Below are 19,977 nucleotides of genomic sequence, written 5' to 3' on the forward strand. Positions count from 1 at the left end.
TACTAAAAAAGACAAAAAAATTAGCCGAGCGAGGTGGCGGGCGCCGGTAGTCCCAGCTACTCGGGAGGCTGAGGCAGGAGAATGGCGTGAACCCGGGAGGCGGAGCTTGCAGTGAGCTGAGATCCGGCCACTGTACTCCAGCCTGGGTGACAGAGCGAGACTCCGTCTCAAAAAAAAAAAAGAATATTGGTTTCTTTTTACTTTTTATTCTTTTAAAAATTACTATGAGGGACCCTAAAGACTAATAATTTACTGTTAAACTTTGAGTTTCGAATTTAACTCAGAAATTCATAGCAAGACATGCTTTCAAGAGGGAAAGAACTTTTCTAGAAACAACCCAAGCACACTTTATATACATCAAGAACCAAAGCTGAGAAGACAGTTCATGAAGTCAGAAGTGAGAGCAGATAAAATAACTGCCACCCAAGAACTGTTTCAGAAGTAGAGGAGACAAGCAAGAAGATGAGAAAAAAGAGAGTAGAGATGATATGCAAATGGCATGCTCCCCACTCAGTATTGAAATTCTGGGGCGGGAGAAGATGGAGTAGTTTGAAAGATTCAGGTTGATTGGAGAAATGGATAATTAGGGGGAGGTCTGCTTCCCTCAGTATAGTCCTGGCAAGTTCCAATGTCTTCAGAGAAGTTCCCATTTTAGCAGGTGCTATGGCCACCATGAAACAAGAAGGTTTCAAATATGTGAACAATAAATTTGAACTTATTGTTATAGTAAAGATCTTGGATCATCTTGGATCATCTTGCATTATAATGGTATGTACATATATATGTCTCAATATAGCAAAATAGCCTATATTGGGTGAAAAGTTGCCTAGTTAAGTGGACATGAGAGCAGCCTCAGATGGTCTTGTACACTACAGCTTAGAGTATTAAATATGTAATTGAAATTTTCAGGGCAATGGACGGCAAAGAGTATGCACAAGAAGTTCTGAGAATGCTGGTGGACTTCAAGAGGACCGGGTTCAGGAAAAGTGGGTTCCAGAGTCTGGGAACTCTTGATTATTGGCAAAGGCCAGATCTACAGTCACCAGCAGTGGATTTCAGACAACACTTGAAAGACAAGATGGTACCCACCATATCTCAGTGGACACTAGGTCATGATGCTCAATATCCTGAAAGGCAGAATCTCACTGTAGCAGGTGCCATGAGATCAGGTTGAGACACCTAAAATGAAGAACATCTAACTCAATAACACAAAAATACATACATTTCTCTCTCCTTCTACATACTACCTTGGCAAGGAAGGAAAGAAAAAAATTCTTAAGTAAGACATAACGACCCCCCAGCAAACACACACACACACACACACACACACACACACAAAAAAAAAAAAAAACTAGTGAGAGTGTTTCAAACTAAAGGAGACTGAGATCTCTTTTATGACATGTGTTGCTTTATATGAGGAAATGAAAGTTCAGGAGCAAGAAGATATTCATCATAGAAAACAGGAAAATTTGCAGGAATTTATTTTCTTTCATTTTTAGGAATTGTGTGAAAATTTCACTTGCTATAACTATAACTTGGCAAACTCCTTCATCCATCCTGCCTTTGTTGTAACTGTGTATATATCTACCTTTTCTAAATAAAACCAGAATATAACACAAGGTAACATCTAGGAAGAAAGCATTAGCAATCTGTGCTATTAGCCACTTCATTAAATCAGACAAGTCATAAAAAACAAGCAAATCCAGATTTTCAAATTTGTTCCTCAGATTCATTTTCACACATCATCAAATCTAAGTCTTCAGTGAATATATGAGTGTTATAAATATAGGCAGCATCTCAGCCTGCAAAGAATACACCATGAGAATTAATTACCAAAGCACTTAAAATTCATCAAAATCACAACAAAGCTGACAACTATTATTTACTTCCATATCAGATTCGTTGAAGATTAACATGAAACAAGACAAATGTATCATCTGTTCTGAACTATCTACCCAGTAATCATCTCTGGCTCAGCGTAATTTCCAAATTTCACTCTAACATACTCATGAATACTTAATATTACATATAGCCTGTACTTTTATCTGAAACTTTTACGGTGCTTTACCATAAAAGTAATAGCTTTTAATTATATTTTCCAAACCACTCGAATGCCACACTAAGAAATAGCAACAACCTTACATTAGATACCAACAAGTATCTTTAGATACCGACAAGTACATTAGATACCAACAAGTATTGTTTCCCCAAACATCTTTATTACAGAAAATTAAAAAATTAAAACTTTTCCTTAAAGTTCTAAAATTTTAAATTTTATATTAAAAAAGATCAGTTTATTCAATTTCCCACAGGGATACCAAAAAAAGTGAATGGCAAATTGACTATTGAAGATTACCCAATTAGTAATAAATTTATTGAGTTTATTGCAGATTATTCAATTAATATATACATGTGTGCATATACATAAATATATGTAAATACATATATACATAAATATATGAATATATAAATACATAAAACATAAATATATATACATAAATATATAAACATAAATATATAAATATATAAGCATAAATATATATACATAATATATGAATATTTCATATATTTTATATACAAAAATATATTCACATATTTATGTATATATGTATATACAAATATATATACATGTGATATTTTGTTGCATTCATGGAACATGTAATAATCCAATCATGTATATATGTATAAATATATATACAAATATATATATATATACATGTGATATTTTGTTACATGCATGGAACATGTAACAAATCAGGGCATTTAGGATATCCATCACCTTGAGCATTTCTCGATTTTATGTAGTAGGAACATTTTAAGTCCTCTCTTCTAGTTGTTAACATTTTGAAATATATGATATGCATATATACATATATATTTATAATATATATGTATATATGATCTACATATATACATAATATGTTATATGTAATATATTATATATATTATAAATATATACATAATATATTATGTATATATGTATATCATATATCATATATGTATATATACACATATATACAAATATACATACATACATATACATATATATATATAGTTTTGAAGAAAAATAGAAAATAACTTCACCATTAGAAGATTCTCTCTGAGATGTGGTAAGGAGAAGAGGAAATGAATTTTTTCTTTTTTTTTAGGTTAACATGACATAGCTAGAAAAACATGCTATATTTCAAATATACCAGTTAAGACTGATGGGAAAGTAAACATTCTTTAAAATTCATGATAAGTTCTCCACCAGTTACTGACAGCTTTATGGTTTTACATGAGTAAATATTGATGTATTAAGTATATACTCTTTATAGAATACAATATAGCTCTAAAATCTGAGTGGGAAGCAGAAGGAGAAAGAATTTCAAAAGAAATGAAAAATAAGCATCTTCCAATGAAGCACTTAAATATATATGATGTTGTAGGCAAAATGAAAAATTTAATCTGGAACATTTGTAGAGAAACCAGCAACAGAAGATAATTCTTTGATGTGTTTAAAGTGTAAAAACATTCTGCTAGGACAATTATGTAGTATATGAATTTCAGTACTTAAACATTTGACTTTTCCTATTATCTCACAAATCCTCCCCACTGGCAATGGAGACACCATATCCTTATTCCAACACTTATAAGTAAAAAAGAGAGAGAAATACAAGAAGAGAAAGAGGTAAGGGAGAAGTGAACAAAACAAAAGTATGGCCCTAATTACAATCAAAGGCATCAAAAAATACAGAACTGAAAAATCAATTATTCCTTACTGTGTGCCTTTGCCATGCAATGCCAAATAAAAGAACTGAGTATACTTGGATTCCCTCTTGCCCCTCACACCAATGTTTTGTGGACCACGTACTTGTCTAACCTGATACCTGAGATGCCTCCCTTATAACTCTTGGTAAAGTTAGATGTTCTCTATAGACCACATATTCTAATGTCAACATGCCTCAACTAGAGTGCATATCAAGACATATTTTAAGAATCCCTTCTTCCTATTAGACTGTTCATGAGTCCTTTATTTTACCAATTTTTCCAGGGCCTGTCACCATGCCTGGCCTGCCCCATGTCTGACCTCTGCAAATGTTCAATCAGAACAAAAGATGAACTCTAAGGGAGAAGAGAACTGGCTGGCTATAAGGGATCTCAAGATGTAACATTTTCTTACTGAATCTTCCCTAGATCGGTGCCTTCCCTGCAATCTTTTGGGGTTAAATATTTGATTTTGCTCAGGACACTAACAGTGGATAAATTTCTCAAACTTAGACTCACATTATCCATGTTTGTAATCTGATAATAAGCAAAAGTCCCAAGAAATGAATAGCAGGCTTCATAGTATAGTAGGTAGGAGCACAAATCTTGAATTGAATTGAATCAAATGTTACCCCAACTAGGTTGTAGTGTTAGAAATTTATTATATCCCAATGAACTTGTTTCCTCCCTTGCAAAATAATCATAAAAATCATCACCTTAATAGTTGGTTGTGAACATTAAAAATGATAAGGTATGGTGAATACATAGCACAATTACTGCATATTCACAATAAAGAACAAATGTTGATATTTTCATGACAATATTAAAGAAAAGAAGTTGTAGATCTTGATAATCAATCCATTCCTCCATTATATGCATGTTTATGGGTGTCAGACACTATTCTTAATACATGGATATATTATTGTACAAAACACAATGGAGTTTAGGTTCTAGTGCAGATAGAGATAAACAATAAAAATACACAATAAATATGTTTTATGTAACAGAGAGAAGATATATGCTTTGGAAAATATAATAGAGGATGTTCAGGAAGATTGGAAATGCTGAGGATGAGGGAAGGGGGATTGCCATTTTAAGTTGGGAAGTCCCAGTAGATATCATAGAGAAGACACTACTTCAACGGAGACTTGAAAGAAGTGAGCATGCGGCTATCAGGAGTAAAAATATTTTATCATAGAAAACAGCAAATACAAGGGCCCTAAGGTGTAATGTATTGTCTGTTTTGTGGAACAGGATGGAGGCTGGTGCAGACAACGTGGAGTGAACTACGGAAAAGATAGTATGAGGTGAAGTCAGAGCATGAGCCATGTCCATGGGTCATTCTAAGAATGTTGGCTTCTATTTGGAGTAAGACAGGTAGTCTGGAGGGTTTTGAGGGCAATAATAACAAAAGTTAAGTTTTAGCATCACTTTGGCTGCTGCGTGGAGAACAGACCATAGAAGGACCAGGGTAGAATCACGGTTTAGGATATGTAGTTAGAGGACTGTTGTAATAATCCAGATGAAAGATGATGCTCATACCAGGGTGGCAACAATAGAGGTGGCGAAATGTGGCCAGATTTCTGCATGGGTTGAATTGTGTGAAACAGAGAACTCAAGGATGATTTCAAGATTTTATACTAATCCATTGGAATTGAATTGTCATCAGTTAAGATGAGGAAGACTCTGCGGGGAGCAGTTTAGAGATGAAGTCCAAGAGTTCTACTTTAAGACGTGTCAAGTGAGATGCCTATCAGAAATAGAAATGGAGAGGTTGAGTAGACATTTGCATATATATGTCTGAAGGTCAGGGGAGAAATCTGGGCAGGAAATACACATTTGAGAGCCTTGGCCTACAAAATGATATTTAAAGTCATGAGGTTGGGTGGCATTTGATGAGATCACCAAATAACCAAGGTCTCTCTTTGCAGTATTCCAGTCTTAGGATGTCTGGAGAGGAAAAGAAACCAGCAATGAAATTTGAGATGAAACAATTGATGTAGGAGAAAAACTTGATGTGGTTTTCCCACAATTAGCATCAATAGCATCATAAGAGACCTTGCTAGAGATGCAATCCTCTTACCCCACCCATGCCATAATGAATCAGTGGGGCCCAGCAATTTGTGTTTTAATAACTTCCAGGTGATTCTTATGCATGCTAAAGTTTAAGAATCACTGCTGTAGAGGGGCAGTAGAATTGGGGGTAAAAATGTAAGAACTTTCATTAATCTCCTTAAATGTTAATACAGTGTCACTGAACCTCTTTGAGGAATCACTCTACTAGATACAGAACTAAGTAGTCACTTATTGAGCTCAAACTCAAGCACTCTACATTTAGATGCTACCACACTTAGAATAATGTTTTTACACACTCTCCATTTCTTATTTTCTCATTTTCCATTGCTGTTAGGCGTGATTGCTTAGAATAAGTTTTATTACCTCAATTTGATTTCACTAACTTCAATTTCTTTCCATTAAATCTGATTAAAGAAACTCAAATTTAACTAAAGTTTCAAACATCCAGGGATAATTAGCATTCCAGAAGAGGGGTTTGTTTATCCGCATGAATTCCCACAATGTGGAAAAACAGAGGTGGGGGGGAGAGAGAGAGAGAGAGAAAGAGAGAGAGAGACCAAGAGACATTTGTGTTTATAGCCTATTTCAGGCAGATTCTACACTTCTCACCAACCAACTCCTGTTCTCTTGCCCTATCAAAGCAAACAAACCAAAATAAAATGACAGTTAACAAGGGAATAAAAACACCAAGCCAGGGAATAAAGAAATAAACCTTTTGAAGTCTTCTTTAATATTTAAGTAGAAACATTTACCATAAGACTTAGCAATTAAGAATGAAAAGAACTATGTTTTATATCAATTCAACAAATGATTTGGGGAAAGTGATTTCACCTCTCAGAGTTTCTGCATGTTTAATCATACAAATGTGTACAGAAAGTAAATATTCCCTGTAAACTCACTACAAAGTCTGGGCTTGGTCTCTTTTATGGGAAAATGCTTTGTCAGCTGAAGAACTAAGCAGAGATTAAACTATGCATCTTTTATTAAAGAAAGAAACTTTAGGACACGGAGAATTTGTCAATTTTAAATTTTAAATAAATATAACTCTTCAACCAGGAGTTTAAAAAATATTTCAAGGGAAGATTGTATATATATATATAGCCTTTAATAATACATTGTTGGCATTGTTTTATTGATACAAATGGAATATTCAAAACACAAATTCATATATTTAAATAATTAATTGTCCATACTCAAATATTGTTGCAGTTTAGAATTCTAAGCTATTTTGGCCTATTTAACTGAAAATAACATATAGAAGAGTATGAAATAGAATGACATACCCTATATCTATCATTAAGATTTAAGAAGTATTTTCGTACTGCTATAGTATATTTAGATCTCTCTTTAGGAAAACAAGTATGTCACAAAAACAATTAAAGTTGGTGCCTCCTCATTCATCTTTATCTCTTTCCCCAGGGGTGCCTGCTATCCTGAAACTAGAATCTATTATTCCCATGCAAATTCTTGCACATTATATACATAGGTATATACTCATAAACAACACATATTATCATTGTGTTTAAACATTTGTATAAACAACTTACTTTTTAAACATAACATTAAGTTTTAAAATTTATCAGTGTTGATACATGTTGTTAAATAGTCTTCTATTATAAGAATGAAACTATTTAGGCTCCTACATAGAATCAGTTAGGCTGTTTCCACATTTTTCCCCATATTACAAACAGTTCATTGGCAGGCATTTTCTTTTTTAATGAGTGCTATTCAAATGAATTCAGCTGTGGGAAATTGCTCGTGGCACATTCACATCTGACAATTCTGTTCATGGGATCCTCCTCAACAGCTGTCCCTACTAATGCAAGATAATTTTATGTAAAATTAATGTTTCCATAAGAAGGCCTCATGAGAGGAGTTGTCTTCTGTGGTAGGAAGTCAAGAACCAAAGGAAAATCATAAACTCTAAGAAGAAATATGTAACAAAGTAAATCAGTTTTGGTGACTTCCCAGGTGATTTTACAGTTTCTATGCCAATTTGGAAAAGGCATTCTCTTCTTTTGTTGAAAAAAAAAAAAAAAAAAAAACTTGTGAAAAAATTGTTACTGCTCAACAAATAGTTGTCTTTCATTATATTAATTAGACAAATTATGTCTTTAAAGCAATAAAAAAAACTCTGTTAATAGTTTCTTGAATATTTGGCATTTTTGTGATCAGACTGCTGGACTAAAAAGACTTTTATTTCTTGAGTTGTCTTGCTCAGGAGTTGACTTATTCCAGGCTACAAGTGAACAATTCTGAAACCACTATACATGTGTAATGGAATTGGACAATTAAGTAAACGGTGACAGATTCTGGGAGGCAGGCTTCTCATATTGGAGTTGGAAGTTATAGACAAGCAAGCTTTGAAGACTAGAATGATTGGTATATTACTGGATTAGGGTTAGAAACATCAGGATGAACTCATGTTCAGTTTAATATAGATGTAGATGGATACAGCAGTGGGCTGACTGGTGACTTCCAAAAAAAAAAAATGCATCTATTGTAATCCCTGGAACTTATGAACATTACCTTAAATGGCAAAATATGTGATTTAACTAAGAATCTTGAGAAGAGTTTATTCTGGTTTACTTGGGTGGGACTTACACGCACTCACATGTATACTTTAAGACAGGGCAAGAGAGAGCTTTCGGACAGATGAGCAGGCAATGCGACCATGCAAGCTGAGATTGGGGTGAGTGCAGATACCATGGAATGCCTAAAGCCACAGGAGGCTGCAAGAGACAAGGACTGCATTCTCCCCTAGGAGCCTTGGGAAAGGAGCATGGCTCTGCCAGCACCTCACTTTGGGACTTCTGGCTTCCAGTCTGTGACGGAATAAATTTATATTGTTTCAAGCCACTGATTTTGTGGTAATTTGTCCCCACAGGACAGACACAGGAAACAAACACAAATAGATACATAGAAGTTTTTATAAATATGTGCATATACAGTGGTTAGAATACACATATGTTTACTTTGCTCCATCTGCTGAGTGATGCTAGAAGTAATGGGACCCCAGTAACAAAGATAATGCTGACTAAAATAACCTTAAAGTTTCCCTCAGCTGGACTAAATTTTAACAGACTTCTTCCTGACTCTAGGCCCCTGACCTCTTTTCTAAAGCTTTTACCTTAGAAAATTTGTGAATATAAATATTTCTATGTTCCTTTGAGATATAAATTTTTAAACAGCCTCTAGCCAGCTTTATAGCCAGGAAAGTCTTTTTCAGGAATCTGGAAGCCATTCCTTTGCAATGTAATCATAAATTAGTTTCCTCATCTCCCAGGCTCTGGGAGGATGAGCCCCTAACTTCCTGGAGCACGATGGTTCAAGCAATAAAACTACCTCCAGTCATGAAGATCAGAGAAAGTTGGCTTTTCCACTGGGTAAGGAAAATTAGAAAACCAAAGTGACTTAGGATTCCCCCATCCCAGCTCTTAAAATTTCTTCTGCCATTTGTTTTAAGGAGAATTGAGCTCAGATTAACTTGTGGCCTCTCTCCATGTCTGCAGTGGCCTTGAATGAATCTTCCTTTTACTGCTTTTACTGTTTAAATTTGCCAGGTGCAGTTTTGGCTTTGACAACACCTAGAGCCTAACTGTTGGTTTCTAACGCCATTCTCCAATAAAAGAAATTAAAGATTCATGGAGAAATAGCTGATTCTAAGAGTGGGGTGGGAAATATACAAGACAAGCCTGGAACATTTTGTAGTGCCAGAAGTGATAAAAATAAGAGCAACACAGCAATAAATAAACCATACACCAACACACACATAAACACACACACAAAATGATGGGGTCTACGGAAAGGGCAACAGCTAATAGAGCTCCTAATGACCAAAGTGTGCAAAATTTGAGCAACAAAATAAGGCAGAAATAAAGTATGTGGTATCCTGGAAGAGATCTTGGAACACAAAAAGGACCTTAGAAAAGAGCCAAAGAGATATGAATAAAGCTTAGACTTTAATTAATAATAATATATCAACATTGCTTCATCAGTTCTGACAAATGTACCATACTAATGTAAGATGTTAATAACAAGGGAGGTTGGTGTGGGTGTGTGCTTTCTGTGCGATCTTCACAATTTTTCTGTAACTCTAAAAGTATTCTTATAAAAGCTTATTAAAAAGAGATCTTTATTTTTGAGTTTTCTCAGCAGATAAAGAAATAAGATCCAGGTTTCCTACAAGAATGTTCATTCTCTTCCCTAGAACTGATGGGTATGATCCCCAAGATGAGAATGTGCTCATGCAGCATGGTCTTAATGAAGTGATAGTGTACCTCATGCCCAGTCTCCAGAGCAGTTTTTATGCAAATGACTATTGCCATCAGGATGAAGAGGAGCTGTTCTAGCTAATGGGGCAGCCCCACATGCTTCCAGCATAGCTTTTGAATGTCTCTTTGAACATTCACTTTGTTTATAATTATCTGACTGTACCTAATTTGATTCTACGTGAAAATTTATACAATTATGTAATTATTCCATTTTAATGTAAGACTGAAACAGACTGTAACCACTATTCTTGAGATTCCACAGAGAACTGCATGCTTTTGCTATTAAAAGACCACTGTTGAAGTATTTGCATATCATCTCTTAGGAATTGATGAAATATGGAGGTTTCAAGCATTTCCATCAGCACACAATCATTCACAACAACCTTCTAGGTGCTTCTTTTCCATCTTTTCCTATACAAGGTACTTCCAAATCACCGTCATCACTACTGAAGAGTTCAAAGTACTGAGCTCAAAAGCAATCAGAACCTATAAGGTAGCATAACTCATAGTACAAAGTTTGGGTTAAATGCTTAAAGTATAGCAAACTATAAATAATATAACACCAAATAGAATGTTATTGTCTCAATGAGGTAATGACTCATCAACTAAAACCACCTAAGATAGAACTTTTTGGTATTTGCTTTCTACTGGTACAACACTTTCATTCTTAATGTTTCTTACAGCTTCACAGGTTTTAGAAAGAAAAAAATACATTTTCAGCCTTCCACAATAATCAACACTTTCAAAAACTGAGATATACATATGCATGCTACACTAACATATAATACACAAGTATTTGGTTATATATGAACTCTCAACACAACTTTTCACTATTCCCTTTCCACAAGTGTTAACAGGATGCACTTTCTTTAAATATAAAGTGAAGAAAAATCAGAAATTCTGCAACCAATATTTTCCTTCAATTTTTGACTTTATTGTCTTCTGATACCACCATACCCTGACAGTTCTTGTTCTCAGGTCAGAGTTTGATCTGGGCCTCCACTAAGCAGTAAGATGATTATTCCACGTGCTAGAGTACAGTGGAGGATAAGATGAGGGTACCGCATGTCTAAAAATAGTGTTGCTGCTATACTGCTGCCAAACAAATACCCAAATATTCCTCCAGTTCCCATGCCAGTCCAGAATCCTGGTCCAGAATTTTCAAATCCTTGTCCTGCAAAAGGACAGTCAAAAACAGACGTTGCATCATGGCTGGAATTCTCCAGTCCTTTGAATGCAGAATAAAGACTGGGATTGGGGGTCCTGCTCAGTTGGTGAATTTCTGACAACAGTGGGAAATGCCCAATACTCAGAATATGGTGGCAGAGAATACTGACCATTGCTAAAGAACAGTTTATAAACTACAAAGTAGCAGCACCACAATGGTAATTGATCCATTGATGCCACAGGAATCTGCGGAGTACCACTAATAAAAATTATCTGAGAGGCCAGGCACCATGGCTCATGCCTGTAATCCCAGAACTGCGGGAGGCCGAGGCAGGCGGATCACCTTAGGTCAGAAGTTCGAGACCAGCGTGGTCAACATGGTGACACCTGTCTCTACTAAAAATACAAAAATTAGCTGGAGGTGGTGGCATGTGCCTGTAATCCCAGCTACTCAGGAGGTCGAGGCAGGAAAATCACTTGAACCCGGGAGGCGGAGGTTGCAGTGAGTTGAGATCAAGCCACTGCACTGCAGCCTGGGCAACAGAGTGAGACTGTGTCTAAAAAAAAAAAAAAAAAAAAATCATCCAAGAAAGAGGTAAAGCCGTGGTATTTTTCAGAGTCTGAATTTCTTCAGGCCAAATTCCAAGACCATACAACCTAAGTTATGTTCCAAGTCACAGGAAACCTCTTTGTTCACACGGGTCTTCAGGAGATCCATAGCGTTCACAGCTCACCACCATTTTCCAAATTTATGTGCAATATCTAACTCACTCTCACATTCCCACAGGGTCCTTCCAGCCCACTGTAGAGCTTGTAATTACTAGAGGCAAATGCAGGCTGTGGTAGTGCATCCTGCTATGCAGTTATGCCAGGAGCTCCAGTAAAAGGAAAGTCACTTCTACACTGTTTTAACATACATGATTTTCCCCACCATAGAATTACCATGTACCTCAAGAATAAATCTATTTTATTTAAAGACATTTCAGAAAGTCCCACTATCAATTGCCCAATTTGTCGATATAATATACCTCATCTGTCACACCCACAGAGATCTTAGGTATAAGTAAAAGCATTTAATGAATTCACTACACTTGGTCATGTCTGAACATTTATATATTAAAATATATGCTATTTATGCTATTTATTACGCATTTACTTTTTCTTACACTTTTTTTTTCTTACATTTCAGAGAGACTGGACTTTTAAAAAATATTTCCTTAGATGGATCATGTTTTGTATGCATTTAGATTTAGGAAGTAAACGAGCATTGGCTTAGAAAGCAATGCATTTATGGTAAGTCGCAGTAGTTGGGCCCAGAAAGTGTGAGGACCACTGGTCCAGAGAACTTCTGATTTTCTGCCTTTTTTCTTCTCTAACAGGGAAAGAGTTAGCAGGATATCACTTCTCAGTTCCTAATCATGCCCTAAGACTGGCAATGAGAAGAGTGGCAGATGCTGGATGTGGGTGTACTGGAAGGGAAAAGAAAATAATATTTTGCAGTACCTAGATTTTGGTGTTGGCAAGAAAATTATTTGCCCGTGACAAACTGCATTTATCTTTTATGGAAACTGTGCTCACTTTATGAATTACACTCACTTTAAATTAACTAGAAACCAAAGTTATATTGTGTAAGTTTCAACTGAATTCCAATTTTATTACCCCAAACCCCTATTAATTAATTATACATTTTAGATAATATTGAATTCAACCTCAATCTCTCAATCTAAAACAAAATTCAGCACACTTCACTGTAGGGTAACAACTGTTAACTTATTGACTAACTTTTTCTCTCTTTCTCTCTCCCTTCCCTCCCTCCCTCCCTCCCTTCCTTTCTTCCTTTCTTCCTTTCTTACTCCCTCCCTCCCTCCCTTTCTTCCTTCCTTTCTTCCTTCCTTCCTTCCTTCCTCCCTCCCTTCCTTCCTCTTCCTTCCCTCCTTCCTTCTCTGTTTTTGAGACGGAGTTTTGCTCTTGTTGCCCAGGCTGGAGTGCAATGGCGTGATCTCCGCTCATTGCAACCTCTGTCTCCCTGTTCAAGCGATTCTCCTGCCTCAGGCTCCCGAGTAGCTGGGATTACAGGCATGTGCCACTAAACCTGGTTAATTTTGTATTTTTAGTAGAGACGAGGTTTCTCCTTGTTGGCCAGGCTGGTCTCGAACTTACTGACTAACTTTTAAATGAATCAGTGCTATATTGAATTTGAAGAAGTAACAAAGAGTTAGAGAAAAAAAAAAGAAAGATAATTGGGGATTTGAGTGCAAGTCCACCATAATCTGTTGTATGGTTCTTTGACACTCCATAAAAATTCCATGTGACTAATATTTTAACCAGAAAAATAGGAATAACAACTGTTCTCTAGAGCAACCATAACATCAGTACCTAGAAAATATGTAATAAACAAGGAAATGGACTAGAACACTAATGTGGTTTTCTGGCAAAGAACTATCCTTACTTAAAAATAGTAAGAAGAATATTCAAATACTTACTTTCCTTTAAATAATGAAAACTTTAATTCATGACTCCCATAGCTGCTGTTAGGATTGGTGAGTGAAGTCACTATAACTAACATTCATTGAGCACATGCTAGGTACTACAGCAAGTGCTTTGTATATTGCATTTCATTCAGCTTTCCAAACAATGTACGAGGTTATCGCTACTATATATCTTAATGTCTAAGTCACAATTTAGAAAATTTCAGTAATTTTTCCAAAGTCTGTAAAATCAATAAACACCAGAGTAGGAGATAGAACTCAAGATTGGTTGACTCCAAAGGCTATTTTTCTAAACTCTAAGCTCTATTTACTGCCTATAGTAAGAGAGGATTAGCAGCAACGTTGGAATTTACACAGGGAAATACATGGGGAATGTTCGATCATCTAAGGTCTTCCAATAACTTTTCTTTTTTTTTTTTTTTTTCAAAAGAAAGCAAGAGCAAGTTTATTTTCTGTTTTAATGAATATTTCAAAACAGGCCATTAAGAAGTCTGCTTGTTTGAATTTCTAAATTTTCACATCAAGATACTGATTTTTAGGTTTGTCCAAAGCTGGAGAATAATAAACTTTGATATATTCAAAACAATGTTTTCTTTTATATGTTTTTGTAGAGATGGGGGTCTCACTATGTTACCTAGACTGGACTTAAACTCCTGTGCTGAAGCAAACCTCTCACCTAAGTCTCTCAAGTAGGTGGAACTATAGACATGCACCACCCCACCTGGCTTAAATTGGGATATATTAATGTTAGTCAGTGGTTCATCTATAAGTGAATTTCCAAAAGCCTCATTTATAATATTTAAAGTTTGTATGTAAAAATGCATGTAGCCTTCAGAATTTGACATATTTCCCAAATTCAGTGTAATGCCAGATGATGAAATCATCCAAAAGAATGCAACAGAATAAGTACGTTGAATAAATGTTAAGCAGATTTTATTTTGCATTTAAAAACGTATTCTTTTTGCCCAATTGGAATAGACATTATAATTTTTTACAAAGAAATGTCAAGTACTTATTATGGAACTATACACTAAATATGCAAAGACAATATTTGTGTTATTTCAAAGCTTTCATTGGTAAGCTTTTTATTAGCAGAAATATAAGGAAGCTTAGTTTCCTGCAAGAGAAATAAATAGTAAAAATTAATGTCTCTGAGCCATAGATTGCCTCCACACAAGTAGTGAATCATTTCTCCCATCTGTCCCAACCCAGATATATCCCTTAGAGATATCTGCCTTTCTGGGAAGAGCGTTGGCATGTATATTTATTATTACTTTCATTTATACACAGTTCTAGCTTTGCTGTTATCTTCCTAGAGCCTTCAGTTCTTTTGTGATGTTGAATAAGAGTTATATGCTTTATTGGAAAGATACCAGTCACTATCATTCATAATTAGAAACAAAATCTTTGAATTGGTTAGAAGATAATTAACATATATTCTAAGAAAAAAAATCTACTTTTAAGATATATAATGATACAAATTAGAGAAACCACAAGAATGGATAGAACTTTTGGTTTCTCTAAAAATATGACCTAGATGTCAACTAGGGTCTTCTTCATTTTCAGAGTTAAATAATACTGACTGCTGTCCCCATATCATGGCCCATGGGAAGTCTAATGCATTCCTCTCTGATGCTGTTAAGTAAACAGGAGTTTTCATTCTTGCAACAACCTGGTCACTCCAATGTTCTTATCTCACTACATCCTTGAATATGTCCCATTCCATTAGATATTCTCAAAACATCATTCACATAAGGCTTTTGTGTGCTTACTAGGTAATAAATAATAATCATAGATCAAATAGTAATATGCAAAAATAATAGCAATCAGAATATAAGGCATTCTTATTTTAAGATTTTCCTTTTTAGTCATGTTTTCTACTCACTGGCAGCTTATTGCTGTCTGGCTGGTCATTTTCCTGCTGGGGTCTCTATTCTCTCTCCACATCCGTATATCCCAATTAACATATTAAATAAAGCTATTTTTAAATCTCTATTTCTCCTAGCTTGTCTAAACCATCCCCAAATAATTTTTATCTTAACAAAAACAAAAACATAAAACTCAGATTTTTAAGGTATATTCCAAAGAAAAGATAGCTTTCTTTCTGAAAGGACTCTTTAAACATCCTATTACAAAAACAGTTTAGTCTAAATATTGTCTTTAATCTCAAATAAATTGACCAATTACTTAGTAGCAGGCACTGGAGATTTAGAGTAAATGACAAAAATCTCTGCCCTTTTGAAACTCTGTCTACCTGGGAAAATGGACAAATGAAGAAGGTTGCAGACAATGCACTAAGTGTTATAATAGAGTTGTATGGGGTTAAGGAGCAGGGAAAATCTGGGGATTAGAGGTCTAGGGGCTTGCAGGAGAACTCACATAGAAGGAAACATCTGAGCTAAGACTTTGAGAATAATAAGTATTTGCTAGGCACTTGGGAAATTAAGGCATTCCAGACCAGGGAAAACATTTGTAAAGGCATAAAGATAATTTATTTGAAAAAATAGTAATTGGATATCTCTGACAGGGTATATATAGAAGTGATGTGATCCAATTAGACAGAAGGTAGGGGATTTAAGTGATATCTTTTGAAGCTCTAAGTAAGACAGGCTGTGGAAGTAAACAGTAGAGGATCTGAAACAGATTTACTGTTGGGATTTTGGTTTCAAGGAAGTCAGGTTTCTGGCTGAGGCATCTCTGCAGAACAACATTAAAATATCTAATGGTGATTTTTAGTTTGACATTTGATTTGTGCTGATATTGATGTGCATAGGCGATATTGGGGTTAGTTCTTTAGTGAAGCTAATCAAAATAAAGTCAAGGTGCCATTAAAACAGTGAAGGCAAATATGTCAATAAAGATACAAGGGGAAATCATTGAAGGGAGAAGACCAGTGGACTAATGACTGAACCCTGGGAGAAAAATCTATATTAAATGTCTGTAGATCAATAAAAAGGTACAGACTTGATACATATTACTGTTATGCTTCTTCTGGGCACTTAAATATGACTCTAACAAAACATTATAGGTCACAGTCAAATTCAGTGGTTTCTGAACCTTGTTGCCCATCAGGATAATTCAGAGTTTTTTTAAAATAGAGACCCTGGGGGTTTAATACTCTAAATTAAGAGTTACTTGGGATGGAACTAAGAAATGTTTATGTTTAAAAGCATCTCTGGTGATTCTGACAAAACTGGTCTGTAACTGGCCATGATATGTGGGAAACACTGGACTGGGTGTTCCTAGATCATTTGCCTACTATTTCCAAATACTGTAAATACTATGTGTTATGTTATATATTCCAACTTTTCAGTTATCTTTACTTATTCATCAAAATGAAATGTTATTAATTAGACCAATACTTTGAAGTGATGGTAGCCTAATAATATTCCTTGATAAATGCATGGTGGTCACTTTACCAAAATTAATCAGATGAATACATAAAAGTTTATGGCTGTCAACTGAATAATATTTCTTATTATGAGGAATACAAATGGGTTTATTGAGGTCCTAACATTTTAAACTACATACTTGTCAAACTTGATTGACTGTTTTTATAACCACCTACAGAATGTCTTACATTTTTTTCATGCACATTAAAAGATGCAAAACTCTGAACTGTTTTTCACAAACTAATATAACATATATTGATAGGACTTAATAGGCTATGTTACAAATGAAGGCTAATTGCTGAAGATGAGATTCGGTAGGTTGAAAAGTGGTGCTGAACATCAGACAGAAGTGGGAAAATTTGTGCAAATTTTTAATCAATATTTTGATAGGTTATTATAGCTCAATTTATCTGCCCATTACATTAACTTTTGTGGCTGGTGGAGTATAAAAAAGTCAAGCAAAACTTTATCAATGACAATCAACCAATTTAAGAGAGAAATTCCATACATAGCCTAAAACCTATCCATTGTTTGGATCCTTATTATAGAAATTCACTATCAATCTAAGAGAAGCTAAAATGTAAGATGTACATGAGGATTGCACATCTTTCACTTTTTGCACTTATTTGCATTTTTATTAGCAAGAATGTGGCAAATTAATTATTTTTTGTTTCAATAAAAAATCAATATTAATTTCAATAAAAGTCAAGCTGATAATTTCTTAACTACTGAAAATATTTTAAAAAATATTTATAGAAGTGATCTAAGTTATCTTGATGACTAGCATTTTTTTCCCTCAATGAGACCATCAGCAGTAAAAGGAGGAATTAAACAAGAAGTATTTATCAGATCTCATTCTTATATGCTTTTACTGAACTGTATTTCTCTCCCTGATCAATAGGTATGCATTAGAGAGAACAGATATAGATCTTATATCTCTACACACACACACACACACACATATATATGTACATGCATTATACATATGTATATGTATAATAATATATAGAGAGTAATTTCTAAATAATTTCTAAATAAATATTTGTCCAGGAATTTGACTGAATTCCATGGGTGGAGGGATAAGATCTTTTATTCTTCATGATATTCCCAAATCCCAGTTTCTGATACAGTAAAGATTCCCCATATCCCCATATTTTAAAGGGATATTTACATCCTTTCTACTAGAGGCATTCAATGCCAAACTTGCTTTGGTTAAAATCCTTGCACATTTCTTTCCCGTTGACCAAAGTGGAGAAGCAGCTTTAAAATTGGTCCACCCTAGGAAGCTATTTAATAGCTACAGTGAATGCTTTCTTATTCAAAGATCTTATCATTAAAGTTATCAATTGTTCTGGGAAGCAGCATTATTTCAGCAATTTTCATCAGCTATCATTAAAACTAGTCCTTGTATAGGTGAATAGGTATAGTAATTTCCTTTCTCTATAATTTAAATTAATTCATAAAAAATACACTAAGCTAGGCCATTACTCAGAGTTAAATACTTTCAGATTATAACTGAGCCTTTCGAATTAAATGGCATTAACTCACTAAATGTGTTTTACTTAAAAGTATTAATAGTCTTGAGAGAATTAGTGCTTATGCTAAAATGTAATTACAAACTTTCTGACTATAAATTATTTTTCTAATACCATCTGAGACTCAGAAAATGTGTCTAAAGGAATGCCATGACCTAATCTGGGTGGTACAACTATAGGGGATTCTCTCCGGAATTGGTCCTGTCACAAATCTACCATTATAATAGGGAAAGTAACATTTAAAAAGTTTTTGAGTTATTCTTGTCATTCTTAAGATATTCTATTTATACTCAAATCACCCTAAAAAGATAAGATTCTATCAAATGTATCAAATAAAACTTTCTGAATTCCCAGGTTATGTCTAATTTATCAAAGGGGATGTAGATGACTCATTCTGCCTTGCGTGTAAATAATATCGTTGCATAATGCCTAATTATTCTAGCAACTAAGTTGAAATATATAGATAATCATATTCATGCTTTTCCACATTTTCTTTGTACTTCTCAAGTTGTGAAGCTTGGACTTAAGCCAGTACTTAGAATAAATGGAAGATTGATCAGTAGTTACTGTGATCTACATTTCTTTATCCTAAGGCAACTATATTTTCATACACATTACAATTTGATACAAGCTTGCTGATAATAATTAGAAAATTCAGATAATCAAAGTACAAATAAATCAATAAAATTTACACTACCTGAAGAAAGCATTCCTATGCTTTCACATGGAATATAGGATGGCCCTTGCACATTGGTGGTAGTGGAGACAGCCCATCTCAGTGTGATCATAGAGCTGTAGAACAACGTACGTCAAAGAAGCCAGGACAGCAGAAGAAGTTAACAGTCACTCAAAGAATTTGTTTAGGAGGACTTCAAAGATATCTCTGGGGGTTTGAAAAATACTTGAAGAGTGGCTAAGTATTTGTGATCCTGTAATGGCAGGTGGGGGCAGAGCTAGTGAAAAAGGGATTACTACTTTCCAATTTCCACTCTGGCTGGAGTGTCCTGGGGAAGCACATACTATAATACATGTTATGAATATGTGTGTTTTTCCATTCTATATCACACAGTGACATTAGCGTCATTTCTAGAAGAGTGTATTGTGTATTTAAAAGGCCAAAATACAGTCCCGCCTGAACTAGAACAAGTATAATACTTATTCTCATAAGTTCTTGAATTAGAACATATGGCTATTTGGCTAGATTAATCCATTTCCTTAAATTCATCTCAGAGTTAACAGCCCTGAAAATTAAGAAATATTTGAACCTTTTGAAAAAGACCTACTTAGTACAATAGCT

General features: G+C 34.7%; 1 protein-coding gene across 25 annotated transcripts in view; it reads right to left on the reverse strand.

Annotated features, from left to right (window-relative positions):
• The window catches only part of PPFIA2 (PTPRF interacting protein alpha 2), a 508,974-nt gene that overhangs the window by 282,905 nt on the left and 206,092 nt on the right, over positions 1-19,977 (reverse strand). The window contains exon 2 of one of the 25 annotated variants that reach the window (XM_031651108.1): positions 1,090-1,179. The exons of the other annotated variants lie outside the window; for them this stretch is intronic. Within the exon in view, the coding sequence (XP_031506968.1) occupies positions 1,090-1,092 (3 nt within the window). The 5' untranslated portion in view covers positions 1,093-1,179. The remainder of the gene's footprint in view (positions 1-1,089; positions 1,180-19,977) is intronic. 25 annotated transcript variants of the gene reach the window in all.

Source organism: Papio anubis, chromosome 9 (genome assembly GCF_008728515.1).
Source record: "Papio anubis isolate 15944 chromosome 9, Panubis1.0, whole genome shotgun sequence".
NCBI lineage: Eukaryota > Metazoa > Chordata > Mammalia > Primates > Cercopithecidae > Papio > Papio anubis.